Here is a 21,425-nt window from a genome sequence, read left to right as displayed (position 1 = left end):
CCAGCTGAAGGCACCTGGCTGTGCTGCTGATGGGCCTCGGTACGGCAGCAGGCTTCCCTTGACAGGAGCTGCCACCCTCTTCCAACACTCAGCAGAGAGCAAAGCAGAGGAGCCGGGCTGAGCAGGGACATGCACCCGCAGCAGCAGCACGCTGTGCCCCTCCACGCTCACACTGCCATACCAACCAATCCAGCAAGAGCTTTACCGGGAAGGTCTTACAGCAATGTAAAAGCAAAACCAAGTGCACCATCTGGAGTGGGGCTAGTTGCACAGAGGGATGAGTGAAACGAGACACAATTAGGGCTAATGTGTCTTCTAATGAACCTTTCTCCTAAGGTTCACAAACTCATCTGTGCTACCCTAAAAAAATCCTGGATTTGGTCTTTAAGTTGTTCATTTCAATGCATAAATGTTTTCTTTAATGTCTCTCTTGATAAATGTCACATCTCTACATGGCTGACATGTTGGTTTGCCTTCCCTGCATCCCCTTAACATGCCTGGTTAGACATGGGAACTGGTCTGGACCAAATGCACTTCCTGGGCTTAAAACAAAAGAAAACCAAAACCACACACGCACAAAATAATATATATTTTTTTAAATAGCTTAATCTAGGATAGTAATGTTGGAAAGCAGGCAATAAAAATTAACTTATAGGTAGTGATTTGAAGTCACTGCCATTCAATTAAAACCCTTACAACAGGCAATTCCAGCCACCAGATCAACGAGTGTGAGTGCATGCCCCAGGACCTGCCGAGCTTTCAGGAGAACCAAGTATTGAGAATAATGCTGGTGCTGGAACGGAGGGGACAGCGTGACAGGTCCCCAGCCCTGAGAAGGACTCGGTCATGCAAGCAGAGGACAGGGAAGCCTGCAGAGCCGTGGGGACCAGGGGCCAAGCACCATGCCATTGCCCAGCCCCAGCACTGCACAGCTCAGCAGCACAGCCAGGGCAGGCATGCGGTTCACAGCCAAAAGGGACAGCTCTGCCCAGCTGGCACCTGGAAGAGCCCTGAGGTTAAAATTTGTGGATTTGGTAGAAAGACAGTATGGCCAAAATACTGAAAAGCTGCTGCAGGTGCAGAGAGCCCCTGTGCACCTGCCTTTTACCTCAGGTAGGAGCTGATGCTGGAGGCAGGTTTCAGCACAGCTTTAACTATACTGGGCTGCTTGGGAAGTCAATGCTATGAGTGCTGCAAGGACGTAGAAGGGTTATCCACATCCAACACATAGCTTCTGTGTGTGTTTATTTTCATCAGTAATTTTTTATAGCTTACTGTAGTTATATCAGAGAAGAAAGCATTTACACACTGAGGACTTATATAAATGTTCTTCATCTTCAAAGTGCTTTGCAAACATTAATTAATTCATTTATCCTCACAGCACTCCTACCAGGGAGATAAGTACTATTATTTCCCATTTCACAATGGAGAATCCAAAGTGGAAAACTTATTTTTTTTTCCATGGTCAGAGGGTGAATCACAGCAAGACCTGCAGGAGCAGTGAGGACTGCCAGCTTCTGAATGTGAGCTGCTCTTCTCAAACCTTATTTAACAGACTTGTGTTCTGCCAGAGTCATGGCACATATCGGGATATGCCTTGGGTTTTTCCTCCAGTAGGAGATAATTAAGGAACAATTCCCTCTCTTATCCCCAGCATGGGATACTATTTCCTACCCCAGCACTGCTCCACCAGCTGAACAATGGCTGTTCTATGCAGGGAGCGGCGCTACAGAAACCCTGCATCAGAGATCAGCTTAAAGAAACTCGCTCGAGCTCCACAGATGATGTGGTGGGCTTGGCAGGCTCTGGGTGTGAGTGCTGCACATGGGAGCAGCTCCAAAACACTGGTTTATAAGTGGAAATGCTTTGGAAAGATGAATCCACTGGTTAAGGTCACTCTCATCCAGAATTTGTATCTAAATCTAATTTCATGTATTAGGAAAATGGTTGTGATTTCCAATATTTGTTGTCAATCCTAAGAGTGTTCCTTCGATGTTTGTGCGGGAGGGATGCACAGCGCTCCTCTTTCACCTCTGTGGTGCTGCTGTAAATAAACCTCTTTCCTGTTTGCTCTTTGCCAGGAAACGTGTGGCTGTTTCAAATGGCAGTACAAGTTTCTGTTAGCCTGAAGTGGTCAATTTTAAGGCATATCTAAAAGATGAAATGGTGACAGGAACCTTGTAGGGAAGCGTTCAGATCAGAGAATTTATATCAGCATTGGGAATGACAAACTGGAAAATAAATCCTAGCTTTACTTGCCTGCACCGTGAACTTTTTTGCATTTTAGTTTGTTTTGACAATAATAAAAATGCACAGAAACCCAAACCTTTCAGGTGGCTCAGAAAAAATACATTCATTTACAAAGTAAACTGCCAAGCTAACCTGTGTCATATTGCAGAATGCATGGCCATATCCTACTGGGGGAAGGCCGGTACCTAGACGTTGCTTTGGAACAATGAGAACAATTGTTTAGTGAGAAATAGTTTTTGCATATGACTCATCAACCCTTGAAAACAAGATTTCTTATATAATACAAGTGCTGACACAGCCTTCACTTGAGTGGTGTGACTGCAGCTGTATAATTACAACTTTAGATTTGATGTTATGGACCTTAGGTTACACCATTCAGACAAATGCTCCATTGTATTACAAAGATATTTTTTCCTTAGTCATATTGCCCACAGGACAATAAGGACTATATTCACAGCTCGCTGCATAGAAGTTTAGGCATATAACAGCCAGCGGTATTACACAAAATGAGATTATACCCTATGGGGGTTAAATGGATTCATAATTGCCACTTTTTCTTGTCTTTTTTTTTCTTTGCTCCTAGTTGATACTTTTTTGGAAGTGCTCTCCAAATAAAAGGAAGAACAATCTCACACTGAGTCTGGATAAATGTTACAGTTGTCTCACAAATGCTGTATTATTTCTAGCCCTTCCAAAATAATATAATTGTCCTACTGCTGAACTACAGATTTTTCTCAGTATGACACAGAACACTAAAATGTCAGGTCCTGACTCATGGTGTTTTGGTGGAATAAATAAAAAGTACCAATATGCTATTCAAAACTGACAGCATTAATGAAGATGTGACATTGGGGAGAGTCATGTTTTCCTTTAGCTTCCATTGCATCCTAAGTGGTGCACCGAACAATGGGCCACCTCTTACAGGTTCCCTCGTGGAAACACTTACCAGAGGCCTGAGTGATACTAGGACTAATGCGACTGGATGCTTGGTTTCCTACACTTTCTTTATCTAGAGTGAACCGCATGTGAAGGTGAGGAGTGAGGCTAGTCTCACGACGTTTACCACACATTCTTTCCATGAGAGATAAGAAGCAGAGTTAAGGACTACCAGAAGTACTGAAGACTGTAAGAGTGTAAGACAGGGCCAGCTGAACTGAGAAAGATCACTCACAGGACATATGCTCACAGTATTTCTCCACTGGGGTAGACGAAGTATGTCTGTTACTCACTACGGCTATACTTCCAGCTGCAGGACTGGCCCAGTAGCTCACCCTGGCCCAGCACCCAGGCACCAGTACTTACGTAATCCATCCAACATTATGCATTTTTAACCCACTGGCCTCCATGAAAATGTCCACCAGATTTTACTAGCAATAGGGGGAACAGGTCCTGCATTCCCAAGGTATTTTCTGTGCTGGATGAAGCAAGTCTAATGTCCGCTTATGCACCTGTCTAACCATACGTTACGTTGTTCTAGTCACAGACCGCTCATTAGAAGACTGCATTCTTAATAAATACCCTTTAAAAAGGCCAACGAGTTGCTTTGTAGAGTTTGCCTCTCAAAGCACGAACAAACAGTGGATTGCATGAGTGGTCTTTGGTCTACCGAAAGATAAAAGAGTTTCTCTGAGAGTTTTCTTGAATGAATTAACAAAATGACTCCAAACTGCACTAATGGTTAACAGCTTTTTTTTTTATTAGCAACACTGAGATAAGTTATTGAAGCATTTTAGTATTGTTTTACATTCCATTCAGAAGTGACCTAACTTGTAACTCCATATACATTTAAAGATATAGTTTGACACTTATTCAGAAAGCAACAATTATTAAAACTTACATACCTTCATTACCAGGAAACCTTAATATATTTTCTAATTACTTCCAACAATACTCTATTCCAAAGCACATGATAACCCACTAGAAGTTTACACATTTCACTTCAATCACAGGTTTTAAATTGTGGATGTCAGAGTGCTGTTCATTGAATTTTACTGTCTTTCTTGGTTAATATTGGAAAACCTGGCACAATATATTAAGCTAGAAATATTGCTTAAAGAATATGAAAAAAGGTAACTACAGTATTTTTTCCTGCTAAAGCATTACAAAATACAGAACCATTAAAAACTCAAATAGAAATGACAATAAATAACCTGAAAAATGTTAAGAGAATTTTCACTCATACTAAAGTCCATTCCCTAAGCTTGCCAAACACATAAATAACAGAACATATTCAGGACCTCTATTTTTGTACTATTATGATGGTTTGTTATATATTGTGGATGTATTGTGTATACATATATCAATACTTACACTTAAGGTATCTATTTTTTTTTCTTTGCTGAAACAATTAATAAACCTCAGGTAATTACTTATCCCTGGTACTACAAGTATGTAGATCCATGGGAGAAACCCCCAGAAATCCCAAATATGCAATACTATGCATAACAAGATCATCTCAGCATAAAGATATTCTAAGTTTCTTAGATTACAAAGATGAATTTGATTATTTATTTCTGAAAGCCTGTGAAATAAAATTATAATTGCTGTCAAATTAATTGTTTAAAATTGGCCTCATAATAGGTATTAATTGTACGCTTAGTTTTGACTTACAAGGATATCTAAATTGTTCCTGTTTATGAGTAGTTATAGGAAATACTATACCTCAGACACAAGAATATATATTCCTGAATTGAAACACAAACCATTGTCTTACTTTGCAAAGATCTGGAAACACCTCTATGCCTCTGCCTAATCCTAAATTATAATTTAAATTTGACCTGGATATGACAAAAACAATAAGAATATATTGTTTGGGAGATGAAACTTAGAACAAAATCATACAGCTCTAAGCTTACATCATTATTTTGTCTCTGCAAAGAAAATAAAAGCCTTTCTGTGCTAGGGATTTGCCTTGGTGTGGCTGGCCACTGATGTCTGAAATCAAGGCACATACCAAGGCCTCCTTTTGCAAACACAATCCCCCTTTCAGATCTGGTGCTGGGAGGGACTGAATGCCTCCAGTTTCACTGGGAATAGAAGGTACTCATCACTCAGCTGTATCAGATATTTTAGGGGTTAACTTCCAGAAACATGAACGGAATGGGAATGTTACACCACAGTATGAAAAATGGTAAGAAATAAGTTTTCAACAGTAAACAAAACGGTGATACCAAACTTATCACCAGACTGATTTCTGATACAACAAAATACAGCAAAATTAAATTACATGAATATAGCAATGAAATATAAAGTCAAATAAACATAGGACCTGATTCTGCAATCCTTAGTCATGTAAGTAGTTCCACTCATCGGGAATGAGGGATGCAAGATTGGGTCCTTAGCTTCTGCTTAGGAAGTCAATGTTGATTCAGACAGTATATTTTCTAGCCAAAAATATGCAGCAAAAGGAAAGTAACATAAACAAGGCTAAATGTCAACAGTGTTTGCAGACTTACAGACACCATCCATTTGTTTGTACTGAAATGACTAGCGAACCATTTGGCAAATACAATGCTATTCACAGACCAGCCCTTTTATCCAGCAACACAAACTTCACTGGATCACTGGCATTCCCAGTTAATTAAAAAAAAGAAGCAAGCCATATGAGTTTGGTTTGATATTGCCATGCAAATGGCACTGCGACATCCAGAAGTGCGGCTGCAGCCCCGGCGCCGATCCCCTGGCGGTACTACAACTCCTGCACTAGGAGTAGGGCCTGTGCTGAGACTAATGAAACCTCTGCATAGTCACCATGCTGGGTAAAAAAAGGTCTGCAGCAAAACTTCGATAGCATTTCAATTTGCGTTGAAGGAGAAGAATATTCTGGTTGTTCCTTTAACGGCAGATCGGGGCAAAATATTGAGTTGCTTAACTTCATTAGGTGGTTCTTCAAATGGCTACATGTACTGCAGTTTGCTGATTTTTTGTTACCTCATAGCTGTCCTAGTGCTTGGATATTTTGGGCCTTTTGCTTCTGTTTAACATGGATTTTATAATTTAAAAGAGCTGCAATAGGGTGAAGTCACCACAAACAATTAAAAATCTTTTTCTGTGTTTTATATGTTGGTAGTAGTTTTGAAGGGGTTACCACTATAATCTTTTTGGTTTTGACACCTGTGGCAAGAAGCAATTTACAATGACTAAATTCACTATTTAAACATTGGGGTAGAGCACTATAATTATGTGACAATAAAGCTGTAATAATCTGCCACAATCGATCTTCCTCTTGCCCAGCCCTCTTGTCTGTGCTACAGTTCCACATTTGGAAGGTATTTCAGGAAGTTACAATGCTAAACATTTTAATAATTCTGTGCAATGCTGAACACTTTCTGCTCAAAGGAAACGGAAAGTGCTCAGTGCTTTGCAGGAGAAGAACTTCAAAGCTGCTACCATACATGAAAAGGGCCCTGCCCTGTTTTCATACAGTCAAAGAAGTGATAATGGGGTGGAGCCTATGCAGGAGAAAACAGCACTAATTGCAGAGGAAAGCAAGCATGAATGGAAGCAAATTAGATTTATAGAGACAACATGGAACTAACACTTTTGGTCATCATTAAGAGTGGGTTCAATAGCACTAACCCATTAAGCAACCAGCTAATGCCCAGGACCATCTCTGGCCAATATTTCTATAGTCCACCAGCTGTTCTTTGAAAGCCTAGGTACATCTCAAGCAGAAAACGCAAGTAGGGATATTTTACCATCTTAGCCACAAAGCAGGAAAGACTTAAAGAGAAGGAGAGAGAGAAATGTGTCTTACCATATATAGATGCTGTGCAAACTGTGTAAATTAGGGACTCGGAACAGGAGGTAGAACAGTACTGTGATACAGGTACATGTATAATGGAAGACAGGCAGAGAAAGAGAAGAGCAGAAATGGAAAATGTCTTCTAAAACTTAAATATAAAATACGTCTACAAATTCCAAGCATTACTTTTCAATTGAGCAAGTGTCTGAAAGCACACTGCACAGATGCTCTAGGCAGGTACCAGGCCATGGAGCCAGCACCCTGGGCTTCCTCTCCACTCTGGGCTGCTGGCTGCCAAGCAGCATGAGAGGTGTTCCCTGGCCTTAGACAAGTGCATGGTAGCAAAGATGAACAAATTTGGCTCTTAGTCGCTTAAGACTCTGGAACCAACTACAGCTAAGTTAGAAAAGGTCAGGAGTAACTAAAAATTCATCAATTATACTTTCTCCTTTCCTTCTGTTCTTTCCTATTGTGCTAGATATGCTAAGGAGAATTATTACAAAAAGAAAAAAAAAGTGATTTTTCTCAGCAGCATTTTGACATGGAAACTTCTGTATTATAAAGTAATTATAGTTCTTTCTTTCCTAATTGTGCCTTTCATCCCTACAGCCTGAAGCATGATAGGAGCATAAATGAATTATGTGTACATCGTCAGTCTCTCTCATTCGACATATGGGGAAACTGAGGACTGCTTCCCCTATGTGTGGTGACTTTCCAAAATAACAATATATATTGGTGGAATTGTCCTCTAGAAATCAAAGCCTCTTATACCAAGATTTGGGCTTAAAAACTGACCTAGTATCTTAAGGTAAAATCTGCCAGCTATAAATGATCATCACGTGGATCACTGAAAATCCCAGTTTGTTTTAATGCAGACAGAAATTTAATAAAATTAGTGTGGCCAATCAAAGATGCAATCTCAGCTAACTGAAGCTGAGATGTTTCAATTTTATTTCAATTATATTCTGACTGTGAAAAGGGCACCATGCTTTGCTGTGCAAGGAGTGTATCAAGTGTATCGGTACTCTCTCTTGAGATATGAACACCCACCCATCACTGTTTGCAAAAAGAAAGGCAAATGCAGAGTGTCTCCCAAAATACAAATGGACACAAGAATCTTGCCCTGGAATTGGGTGTTGGACATGGGTCTCAGGCTTCCTGATCTCTCTGAGTAGGAGAGACAAAAGGAACCAAGACTTAGGTCATGGGCTCTGTGCAAAGGGAAGGAAGTCTAGTAGATTAGCAGAGCAGTCCCGATGGCTAATCTGCAAGTGCAGAAACATCAGGTGAGATTCCCCACACTAGCATGCACAGATGGAGTGTTATTTCACTGCACAAAATGTCACTGAGAAAATGAAAACTCCCAAAAAATACTACTTTCAAGTGGGTGGTGTCTAAATGAGTGAAATAAATAAGAACTGCTGACGTGGGGGATTGTTCATATTCATCTATTTTTGCTGTGAGATATCAAGAAAAATGAAATGATGTATTTAAATACTCAACCTTAATACTTATATTCCTCAAATACTCAATAGAATGTCAGTAAGAATTTTAAAAAGCTATTTTTGGAGGGGGGAGAAAGAAGGACTTGCACTGCATTTTCCATTTAAAAATGGCTTAAAAAGTAGAACAGACAAGCTTCTGATGCCTTTTTTTTTTTTTTTTTTTTTTTTTATTTCCTTCATACTTCAAGTCAAATGCATTATCTCTGGGCAGCGCTTGTGAAAGGGATATGGTCTTTAAAATCACAAACTCAAACAATCATAAAATGTTGAATTGATTGGAAGATGAAACAAAAAACTAATGCAAGTAACATGACCTCATTTCAATAATAATGTTAGTGGGGTTTTTCATTGTTTTAAAGATCTTATGTCTGGGAAGATGGATAAAGATATTTATCTTTAATCTTAGTTTTCAAAGTTTTTTTGTTTGTTTGTTTCTTTAGATTCTTTGCTATATTTTTCTGTAACTGATTGATTGTAATCCTCAAATATAGAGAAAAAAAATCCAAGTAGTGTTTTACCAGCTGCTAACTGAAATTAAGTATCAACTGTTTTCAAATATCAGAAATCTAACTACTGATTTGGAAGAATCTGGAAATGTTTCCAACTCTCTTAACTGGTTCTTAGTGAACTGAGACACAGGAATTTACAAGCTCAGCCATGCAAATACTTGGGCTTGTGATTCAGTTTAAGTAGTGACAATACTGTGAAGGTAAAATGCTCTAAGAATATAAGCAAGATAAACTTTGTTGGGAGAAATTTTTCTTTTTTCTCAGACCAACTAATGCACTAGAAAAAGCAGAAAGGGGCCTGAAGGAGCTGCTATGGTTGTAAGCACATATACTTTCCTAATAAAGTTAAACAAAGCTCCCACTAACCTTAAGTTAACCAGGGTAACCAATCTTAAGTGTTTGCAGATTTAGGGTTTCATTTTAAATTGTCAGGCTTTATAATTGTTGATCACATTTTCTTTTCTTTTCCTTTCCTTTCTTTTCCTTTCTTTCCTTTTTTTCTTAAACTTGAATACATTATTCAGCTCTGACAATGAGTTTTCTGATTAGTTTGAAGGTTAAGTGAGATGAGCATTATTGAAGTTTTTCTATCCTTTGCTGACTCTGCTTTTTAAAGTGATACTTTTTTTCCAAAGGATTTACATTCTAAAATCTCTTCCAAGCAAAAACGATTCTTACAAAATTGGAGATAAATTGAAAAACCCTCAATCTCACTTGTTCCAAATAGATTTAACTTTATTTTTTGTCAAATGTGATGTGTGATATGAGGAAGTAAATCTGCAATTTTCTAAATCAGATACTAGTAAGAATAACAAAGTGGGTTTGTTTGTTTGACTTGTTGTATTTTAATTACGTGAAGGCATACTCTTAATTAGGCAAATCACAACTTGTACAACCTCTAGTTAGGATAGTGAAAATGGTCAAAGGCAATTACTGTATGTGTGCCATTGAAACAAATTAGAAAAATTAAATTTTAAAAAAAGGGGGAAAAAGGAAAAGAACACCTCTTCACTACAGGTAGATGCATTCCATCTACTTGGCCTATGATTTAATGACTATTGTGGAAACAGAATGCACCCCAAATAAAAGAACAAAATGAGAGAGAGACAGAGAGATGGAGAGAGAGAGAGCGATAGAGAGAGCGCAAGGCTTGCCTGACAAAGCATCCAGTGTTTTTCTTGGGTTCTTACTTATACCAAAATACTGAAAAGTTTGCAAGTTACCATGTGAATTTTTAAAAACTTTCTCCTCCTTTGAGTATGCTAAACCAGTAAATATCCCCTTCAGATGCCACTAGCACAGACAGTCTATATTGCTGCTACACTAGATTAAAAGCAAGTTCTTTCTAAAAATCTGTATAAGTATATGCATGCAGCACTGTTGATTTCAATGGAGTAGACCACATAGAAGACTAGAATTTGGCCCACAGGGTTTAACATTTAAAAAAATGTATTTCTAACAAACATGACTAAGTATATTTAAAGAGCAGCTTCATGATTCTGCACAAGTGTTTTCTGAAATGGTCTAAAAGAAGGTCTAAAACTTACCACACAAGTCAGGTCTCTTGATACATCCACTAGTTGCTGTGCTACTTGCAAGTCCATTAAAGGCTGCTAAGCCATCAGAGCTGTAAGCTCTTAGGACTGACAACATGTTCATCTGCTTCTCCAGGACCTGTGGACCCTGAACTTGTTCGGCTTTCATCACTCCTTGTGCAGTTTCATGGGAGGATAGAAGATTCTGACTGTGCCACTGCTTTTCTGATGCTTGTGGCAGTGGTGATACGAGCCCTTGTGCTGGTTGTGAGGTGGCCACACTTTGTATATTGTCGCCTCCTTCGCTGCTTTCCTTGTTTAGGGCAGACAACTGCTTATTCATAATATCTGGTTCTGTTTCAATGTCCTCATCTTCAATGTTTTCCTCCTTGGAAGATTCCATATCCTCAGATGAAGCTATGTCGGAAAGGTCATCAGTAGCACTTTTATTTACAGAGTCAGAGAGCAGAATATTTGGGTCATCTTCGGGTTGTGGTTTTATTTCAGATTCATTACTGGTGCACGAATTTTGTGTTCCTGTGCCAATAACGCCAGGGTAAACACCAAACTGCTTATAGAAGTCTGTTGTAAAATTACAAAAAGTAGATTCCATGTGGCTGGGCCAGGCAGTACTCTTTTGCTCTCCCAGGGTCTCTTTATTTTGTCCTTGGGTCATTTTCTCAGGAGCTGAGTCCAGCTGGCTAAGCATGTTTGAAACTACTGCCTCTTTGCTGGACTGTACAGAAGAGGGGAGCAAGCTCACTTTATTAACTGAGGCTGAAGCTTCTCTAGATTGGTCTTTGTTGTTCCCTATCATGTTGTCTTTACGTTTTGCCTTGCCCAAGTGATTGGCCTGGAGATGCAGAGCCATTAGTTCCATAGAAGAAGTTGTAAAGGAGCAAAATAAGCAGCCATGCCAAGCAATATTGTCTTGCACGGTAACAGATGAACCTGGGAGGGAGGCTGCATCTGGCCTTACAGATAAGTCAAGAGGTTCATATTGTGACTTTTCTGTTTTTCGCTGTGAGGACTTGCTATTGATCTTTTCCTCACCTCCATCTGTGCCCAGAGCTTTTGCTGAAAGTGGATCTGACAGAGCTTTATCCTTCATTTCTTTTTCTTTCTTCAAAGAACTTAGGACAAAGCTGTCCATGAAAGCTTGCAAAGACCCTTGAAAGTTCACACCATTCCCAACCATGTTGTGGTAAGCACGGCCAAGTTCAGAGAAGTGTGTTCCTTTGGAAGATATGTCTGACCCCTTCATATTGTCTGAAGATACTTCAGATGACATGCCAGCTGCTTGTCCTTGCTGATCTCCAGAAGACAGCATTCCTGATGTCCACTGCTGTGAGACCATGCCACTTCGGAAGTCGATACCAGGAAGCCCCTTGAAGGCTCCTCTCAGTATATCTGGTCTAATAAATACGGAACTTTTACTTGATGTATCTTCTTTGTGTTCTTGACTTGCAGCCTGCCCAGAGAGTGGTCCTGCTCCATTCTGTCGCTCCCGATGGTGCCTTTCCAAATGGTACTTGAGGGATGCAGACTGAGTACCAGCATAATCACAATGTGGACACTTGTAAGGTTTCTCACCTATGTGTATGCATAAAAAGACAAATACAAGAGAAGAGAGTTAACCGCACTTTGGTGTATGGATGAGTGAAGAAAAAAATCAACATTAGCTGCTTGAAAACAAGAAGATCTTACAGCTAATAATTCATTTTTTAAAAAGAAACGCCTTTAATTGAAGACTAATTCATAAGCTGAATATTTCTAAAATGGGTTTCCAGAATGTGGGGCTATTCAGGAATGACATGGTATCTACACACAATTAGCCATCTTTTTCTTAATCTAACATGTAGAAAACTGTTGTAGAATTAAAAGCTATGATTATGAAAATGAAGCATAACAATTTCAACCACAGTAATCATTAAAAGTACAAGTTTAAAAAAAAGAGACAAAGAATGTAACAAATGGATGGTTGCAATATTTTGTGTATACAATTGCTCTAAAATTTGTTTAAATTATACACATGGAAACCATTTTTAAACCTAAAAATTTTATGGCACTGTTACGCAAGACTGAAATGAATGATTTAAGTCTTGCTCTGCAGTAAATCATGGATATAATTAGCAAATGGCATACTGCACAAGTAATTTATCATTATTTGGAGGGCACCATTCCAGAAGGATTCAAAGATCTGCAGACCTACTGCATTGTTTCTAAATAAAGAACTATAAATACAGATTCTATAAAATATTAATATCATTATACTACATTATGATTGCAGTATGTAAGAACATATAGTTAAAATAAAAAGTAGTCAATAAAATAAAAAAGAAATCAAGTAATAAAAAAGTACAAAATATACTTAGTTTCTCTATTTGAAATTAGCATTATCTACTGTTTTTTGCAGTCTTTTAAATTTGTGCTAATGGCACTTCTAATGCTCAAGTAGTAAAATCTGTAATTTACCTATCATAAGTGCTTTCCTAAGATTAGCTTGAATAGAGTTTTAAAACATATAAGATGATATCCATGAATTAAGTATGTATTTCAGTCCTGTACAAACTTTGTTTGTCCTATGCTATAAAAGAGGTAGAAGATATATGCATAATAAATATTCACACACAATCATAAATATATATCCAAAAAGAATGTTTGTCTAAGCAAACGTACATCTAAATTTTTGCAGAGCACCTGTTAGGAATACAGCTCATTTTAAAGGAAGAAGTATAGAAATACTCACAAAAAGAGACAGAAATGTGAAAAGCCTGCAAGCTGTCAATACTGACAATTAGTGCTATCAGGGAGTTCAACAAGAAGAAGAAACTGTTTTCTCTACATAGCTTTTTCTCCTAAGTGGCCCAAAAGACAATGGCCAACCTCTTCCAAATGCTGTAATGGAAAAAATTGTTTCAAAAACTTCCTCCACAGGAAAACAAGAAAAACAAACAAACAAAAAGCTGTATAATATTATGTACTTTACCAAACCATCTGGAAAGTCACCCCTTTTCAAATAACCTCAAAATCTGATTAAAACAAAAGTGAAAGGCATTCAAACTTTCTGATTTGTTTAAGCTGCAGGCTCAGTTGAAAGTCGGCAAAGACTTGGGAAGATGCTTCTCTGCTGATCACAGAAACTTACTAACAAGATGCAACACAAGTCCACTCAAACTGACCATGAAGGCTTACTGACTGGATACATGGAACAGTAGCTGGATACGTGCTATAACTCAGACAGGGTTGAAGTAAATTATAAGGAGTGGAAATCTTAAATCCAGGTGTAATCCTAAAGGTAAATGATGAGAGCTTTACATCAACCACGTTAATTGACCTTTTTTTAGGAGGAAAGCACAGCATCTCAAACAATAGGTGTTCAGCAGAGGAAGAGATAGGAATTAACAATGTTCATGCTTTAGGCCTGGGTCCACATAGTTTAAGGGAAGAAATCAGGTTTAAACATTTCAGTGCAACTTCTCAGTCTTTCACAATCAGCTGATTAAGTTCTGGTGCTCTACCACCAAGAAGTATGTCTGCATTCAGTGGGAGTCATTCACAGGCAAACAGTTGCTATGGACCCTGAGATGCATCACGTCTGCTTGGGCTTTTCTGTCCTCAGGTGGAAGTCTGCACACATGCTCATGCGCGTACATACATGCACCCCCCCAGCCCCATCGCAGGCATTTCAGGGTAGGGACAAGGGGACAGAAGACCTCAGCTGTCGATTTGTTTGTATTTCTGCAGAGCTGTTTGGGAGTGTGTAAACCCTGACAGCTGTGCTGCCAGTCAGAATGTGGACAAATATTAGCGCTGTTTCTATAACATGCACATACCACAGTATTTTTGAGCTGATTTTTGTGATTTTTAAGTTTGTTCCCCAGTTACTGTCAATTACACAACTGTCACTAAAAGCCTCGGACACAACAGAGGTATTTCAAGTATTGTCTAAGTAATCAGACTGGTGAAAAACAGCAGACTTTATAAGGTTAAATGTTCTCACTTTTGAGTTTTCACTGCTCTTGAAAAGCCCTTCCACATCATCCCCTATGCCTTTACAAAAATCTTTAACACAACTGTATTGATCACTTCCTTTTATTCTCATGATAGTTCAGTGTGTGTTTGCATGGCACATTAAGTGACACCATCAATAAGTGTGTCCCAGTATTTCAGGCACCATGTCAACTGCTGGATAACATACTTCGGCAGGGTGAAAGAGAATTTTGTAATATAAGCTGCTCTAATGTTGCTAAAATCATGCAGGAGGTGTTCAAAGGAATAAGTATTTAAAAACAGGTATAAGTGAGTTAAAATATGCTAACTGGTAATATTTTGCACTAGTGAAGTACCTTCAGTCTAAAGTACTGAGCACAGCAATTGAATTGCAGAGCCCTGAAGTCATTGCATTTTCCTTTCAAAGGCCTCTCTGCTGAGTGAGCTTCCTTTTAGCAGAAGAGATCTGGACACAGCTTGCCACAAATGCCATATGCACTGGACTGAAATAAGGCACTGACTGAAATGGTATGATAAAAAGTTCAAATCTCTCCTCACCTTGGTACACTGCATCTGTGGTGTTCCCACCTCTTGCATGTCTAGAAATGAGATCTAACACAGAAGGCCTGCAATTGGACTCAACATGTAGCAACAACACACTGTGCCACCTTTACAGTACAGCACCGGCCAAATAACATAAATAACATCATTCAAAGGGAGTATTCAACTTTTTTTTTTTTTTTTTTTTTTTTTCCTCTCTTTTAGATCAAAATGTTGGCAGTGATTAGTGTACTTCAAAGCAATCTTAACTGTTGCCATTTCAAGGGCAGTAGGATTGAGCGAATCATCTTTGAATCTTTGAAATTTACTGTTTCACTATTTCCTAAATTCAATAATTGGCAAGAATACTCAGATGCTATTTCATCCATTCAGATTAACAACCACTAAGGCCTGTGTAAGTCTGTTCAAATGACAAAACAGAGCTATAAGCTTCTATGGGAAAAAACCTCAACCTAACTTGAACCAAACAAACCAGAACTCCAATCCAGTTTCAGTGGAAAACTCAAAGGACCCCTGATTTCCAAGACACTAGCAACAACTGTAATTGTGTATGTTCAAAGAATACTAAAGGAGTAAGAGAGCGAGGGCACACTTCCTGCCAGAAGATAACGATAACCTGTTTTTAACTCACACTTGGAAGAAAGGTTTCAGAGAATTCAGCCTAGTGTAATGATTACCCGGGTTATATTGCCAAAAGCAGCATCTGGATGAGTTATTTAACACTTAATATCAGTTCACATAAATGAAGGTTGCCATGTAGGAGTGAGGGAACATGATTTTTTCAAAATAATTTTCTGCATTTCATATCTTAGAGTCATTTTTCATTGTTCACAAAGACAATGACTATCGTAATCTTGCTAATTCTCCGGCGCTGTTTGCAACCCTGCAAACCCTTTCAGAGTGGAGTAGAAAGAGTGAATGTCCCAATATGTACAATAAAAAAGCATCTTGTAGAGAGCAACTTATCTAGGCAACATAATCACAGTTCTGATCTATCTACCACTCTGATTTTACAAGACAGAAGACATCTCACAAAAACTATTTTATATCAGGATACAATAAAACAATAAAATTCAATGTTGCTTGTAAAATCTGAAAAAAACTTGGTAGATAACTGGAAACAGACTTGTTGCTCAGTAGAAACAGGTCTATTTGTATAGTAGGTTGCATAAACAGTGAGGATATATAACCGATTCAAACTACTACCAGTCCTGCTCAAAATGCAATCTGATCATACTAGTCATAGGAATTATCTGTGCTGGGAGACCACAACCAGATTACAAATAAATTTACAGAGTTTACGGCCAGAAGGGACAATTATGATCTAGTCTGATCTGCTGTTCAAGACAGGCCGGCCAAAGACACTCACATGATAAGTCCTGCATCAAAGTCAGAACTACAATTTAACACAAAACATACTTGTCTTAGTTTAAATATATTCTGTTTCAACCACAGCAATGAAGAAGAATCCAACATGTCCTTATGTAAACTGTTTGACATGTTAATTATTTTCACCATTCAAAATGTGTGCCTCATTTCTAGTTTGAATTTGTCCTAAATCTGTTTCCTGTACTGAACCTCACTACATTTTTTTCCATACTACACTAACCAGATTTTTTAATCAACAATCCATTCCCTGAGGAAGGGTCTTGCACTCACCTCTCCACCTTCTCTTGCTCTGGAGTGGAACACCCTTCCCAGTTTTTTCTATGTCCTTTTAAATTATGGATACCCGCTGAAGATATAATGACATTTCAACTTGATATTATTCTCATAGAAAGACTGTTCACATCCATAGCTATAGCAATCAGCTAACAGCTCCCATTCTGTTGCTTCTCTGCCATAATACTAGGCCCAGTTCATCAACACCTCTCGTATTTGTTCCTTTACAGTTTGCTAATTTAAAATTCATATTGTTGAAAAGAGCCCACTTGACTCTGCAACTAATCAATCCCTCCCTGTGATTTTTAGCATTTTACCATTTTTGTGCCATTGGTAAATTTTATCAACAGTAATTTGATACTCTTCCAAGTAATGACGAAATACCAAATAGACTGAGCTGAAAGCACTGCTGTGGGACTGCCACTTTGCCTGTGTATACTGTTGGTTTGGGGGCAAATGTCACATAGAACAAGTTACTTTCACAGGTCTCGAGAGAAACTTGAGAAACTTCATAAAACTTACTTTCATAAAATAAAATTGACTGGCATTAACTATGTTACCAATTCTTAATTATTTACCAAATTAATTCTGTAATTTTACCTAAAACTTATATCAATGGGTAGTCCATTTATAATTTCAAGGTCTTACTATTCTTTGGGTTTGGAAAAACTAGAATAGCTCTAGAATAGCTGAGGCTTCTTTATTATTATTTTTTTCTTTTCTTTTCCTCTTTTTTTCTTTTCTTTTCTTTTCTTTTTTCTTTTTTTTTTTTTTTTTCATGAATTTTAATGATTTGGAGAGCTCTTCAGCCAGGGTTTTTAAGACTTTATCTGCAAGTTATCCAGTATAATTCATTCTAAAAAATATTAAAATGTAGTGGGCTACAGTATAACTGCCTCACTACTTAATGGCAGAACTGCATCACTGGAAAATACTTATAAAAGCCCATCATGCTTATTTCTGAGAACAAAGCAGAAGAGTATTTAGTCTTCTCTACCATTATATATATATTTTTAACCCATTTTAGCCATTATTAGTAAGATACCAAGTGTTAAAGCTGCAAGATCTACAGCAGTTACCTTGTACTCCGTAACCAAAAATATCCACGTACGTATCTTTACTGTTTCTTTTAGTTCCCCTTACCAAAATCTCTGTACTTCTGAACTGTTGATTTATATTTACCACTGTGAGCTTATTTGTTCATTTTTATACTTAACATGCAGCTTTTTAAAAATCTGTAATGCACCCTACACACCCGTTCCCCACTGAATGCCCTCCCACCTTTTTTAAAAAACAGATTTCTCATGGAGTTTGCCTGTGGGCTGTGCCTCTCTGCTCCTCAGCACAGTGAGGTCCATGCATCAATGCAAGAACCCCATACCTAATGCTCCAGCAGGCAGTAGCAGGGTTTTGATGAATACTCAGGGTCAATGTATGTGTCAGTTGGACCCTATACATTTCTAAACATGCTACAGTTTTCTTTCATGCAAAGCAAATGAAATCAAACATCTTATAATTCCAGATAATTCTGCTTAGTGAAAACATTGAAAACACTTTATGGCATTTTTTATTTTACCATTGAAACAGTTATTGATAACCTATTTTATCCATTGTGCAGTAGATATTTTAGAAATGAATTGCTGTATGGTTTAATTAGTTCATTATTATGCCTATTCTTACATGGTAATTTCTTTTATCATTCTAATCATTCACTTCACACTTTTTAAACCAAATGGAATATCAAAAGTTCTGTAGGATTATTTTTGGATCCTGCACATGTTTCACCATACAATTAATCTGTTTGTCAGAAATACTAGTTAATTTCTCTTTACTACTTTCCTTTACTAGCTATTTTTCTCTATTATATATGATTAAACTACCTCTACCCTTTAAGAGGACAGACTTGTGTTGCTTTTCACTCAGTGTATTAAAGATTTTTAAATTGTGCATTAGGTATTAACGATAAAATAGTTTATTTTTTATAAAGTTATAATTGAATATTCTCATTTATTTATATATCATCTACAATATTTATTTAGTATTTTTACATGTCTTTACTTAGTTAAAATGCAGAGAGATAAATACAGTTGTTCCTTTGCAGGGAAGATTCAGTACATTAATATAAACTGCACACTAATTCCCCCAAAGCATATATATATATATATATATATATATATATATATATGTTGTAAACCTGAAGACTTTTTACACAGCTGCTTATTGCTAAACAGTGCCTTGTCCAGAAGGGGACAATCTGTGTCTCTAATTGCTGTCACTGAAGCTGAGATTCATTATGTGACTTTCCCATTAAAATGTGAGCATTAATTTGTATAATGAAATATCACCCACTGCAGTGTTCATTAGCCATGCCCTACTGTATACTGCACATTGTTAGCTACCTAGAAACTGTAGTTAATTTCACTAATGGATATTTCCCTACTTAGTGTTTGGTAGGAAATTTATACTGTAACATTACCTCTTAAACTTTTAAGGAAATTTAAATTCAATCAATTATTTTCAACAAAAGTTTGGGACGTCATTAAGACAGGAGAAAAGGCATACTGTACAATGTTAAGGATGGGAAATCTGGAGAAATCTACAGAAATGAAAAGTCCTTTTAGTTCTTCTTAGAAATGTAAGAATAAAGGATGTTCAATACCAAAATTGTCTCCTCTTGGAGCACACATACCCATTTTCCTTAATTATTCATGTTGCTCATCCCACTACCAAGAGCCTTCAGAGAATGGCAACAGGCAGTCTTTTTTTAGGAAGAAAATGTGAATTGAATTCATTTTAAACAGCACCATTTTTACTGTATTTCATCAGTTCATCTAAGCAAGTTTTAAAATTGGCTAGTCACATTTCCAAGGGAAACTGCAGTTAACACTGTAAATATAATACATGTAACACTTGTAAGATGTATATCACCCATACATAACATACCTTCAGCTAATGGACCCAACCTTGCTAAACTGCTTCTTCCTACCCTTATCTGTCCTAGGTTTCTTCAGTTTAGCACAATCCAAACCTTTTTCAGGGCTATACTTTGCTCATGCACATTATTCTGTTTTCAACACACAAGGGATTTAACTGTGCCAGTGATACAGGAAATATAGCTGAGCATGCAAACACAAACTGGTCCACATTTTTGTACCAGTTTCTGAATGCTAATGTGAAGTGCAAGAAGTGCTAGAGCCCCTATGTAGTATGTTGCTTACCAAAAGCAGAACATTTTATTTTTTTTTACATTTAACTGTTTCTATGCTGTCCAAAGTCCCAGGCATGTAACGTAAAAATAACATATCTAACTGGTTTTCATGGGAATTGAGAATGCTCAAGAACATATAGAAGACACTCAGCTCCTTGAATGATGGAACCCTAAATTGCTGCCTGCAGAGGGGAAAAATGCAAAGTCCGGGTGTGGCGTATTATTGGTCTGAGATATTTTATATAAGAAAGTTTTCCTTCTCTCAGTCTGAGCACCTCTGAGCTGTGTTATAACCTTCACAGCTGTATTACCATTATTTTATAACCAAGAATCTGAGTCACAAAGTGGCTAGTCCACCCATTTTACTGTGAGTTACAGCCTGAAAGCCTGAATCCAATTTTTTCTTTTCCTAGACAGATATCCTAACCACTGGACCCTCATTCCATTTTTTTTTTTTTTTTTTTAACGCCATCACTGACACTGTTCTGGAATTCTTAAAAGAAGAATGACACTGTTCTCTGGCTGGTTGGAAACAGAAAACAAAAGATATTTAGTACTGGAGAATTGTATAAGTATGGGGTCATAACTAAGCAAGTAAATCACCAAAGCATTCAATTGTCTTTCCTAATATATCCTATTTCATTAATGTGACATACTTTGAATTTTTGCATTCTCTCCCCCCCTTTTTTTTTTATTTTTCCATAAATATTTTTGGGATACTATTATTCTTGCTGGCTTGTGAAAAAAATAGCAGATCTACTTATCAATTTATTTTTCTTCATGCTTTGCAAAAGTCTGTATTCACTATAATTTTAGACACAAGGTCAAATTTTTACTTTGAGCGGTATAGCTTCAGTGTTTTAACAAAATCTCTTCCCAATTTCACATGGGGCACATACACACTTTCCTGGTTTCTGTCTCTTTTCACACTGAGTTTTTGTAAGTTGAAGTAGGTAGCTTTGAAGAAGCAGGATCCCCAGCCCATCTCCATACCCTAGTCAATATAAACAAGTAATTTAGGAGGGTTAAGGGGAATTCTTTCTTTCCTTTCTAAGCCATGAGGCTCTGAAAGATTTTGCCCTGAGAATTCTTCCTCTCTTCTGTCATGGCTGTGCTAAGAAACTAGCCCTTCAACTGTTCTGAGAGCAAGAAAGAGGATAAACTCTGATTTTACATAATTATGCCCTTTTCTTTTCGTATGGCAACAAGCAGACATCATATCTTATTCTCATCCTCTTAAAGCTGTTCATGGCTGAATATCATTGCATTAGAAAATAATAAAAAACCTCTACAGTTGTGTGGTGGCACTCAAATGAGTTTTTGGTGTGTTTTTTGTTGTTGTTGTTGTTGTTGCTGTTTTGTTTTGAGAAGCATATGTGACAGCAAACTGCACAGACACTGAACCCCTGTGTTGAGAAGGTTGCAACCATAAATATCCAAAGGAAAAAAAAAAAAAAA

General features: G+C 37.6%; 1 protein-coding gene across 18 annotated transcripts in view; it reads right to left on the bottom strand.

Annotated features, from left to right (window-relative positions):
- ZNF536 (zinc finger protein 536) overlaps positions 1–21,425 on the bottom strand; it is a 342,846-nt gene that overhangs the window by 107,044 nt on the left and 214,377 nt on the right. For 17 of the 18 annotated variants that reach the window (XM_035336771.1, XM_035336774.1, XM_035336770.1 and 14 more), the window contains one exon: positions 10,556–12,136. In XM_035336771.1, the coding sequence (XP_035192662.1) occupies positions 10,556–12,136 (1,581 nt within the window). Of the gene's footprint in view, positions 1–3,917; positions 5,634–10,555; positions 12,137–21,425 lie in introns of those variants that run through there. The other variant, XM_035336778.1, reaches the window with a different exon arrangement.

Source organism: Oxyura jamaicensis, chromosome 11 (assembly GCF_011077185.1).
Source record: "Oxyura jamaicensis isolate SHBP4307 breed ruddy duck chromosome 11, BPBGC_Ojam_1.0, whole genome shotgun sequence".
NCBI classification, from domain to species: domain Eukaryota; kingdom Metazoa; phylum Chordata; class Aves; order Anseriformes; family Anatidae; genus Oxyura; species Oxyura jamaicensis.
The sequence above is the reverse complement of the archived record's forward strand: the minus strand, read 5'-3'. Positions and strand labels throughout refer to the sequence as shown.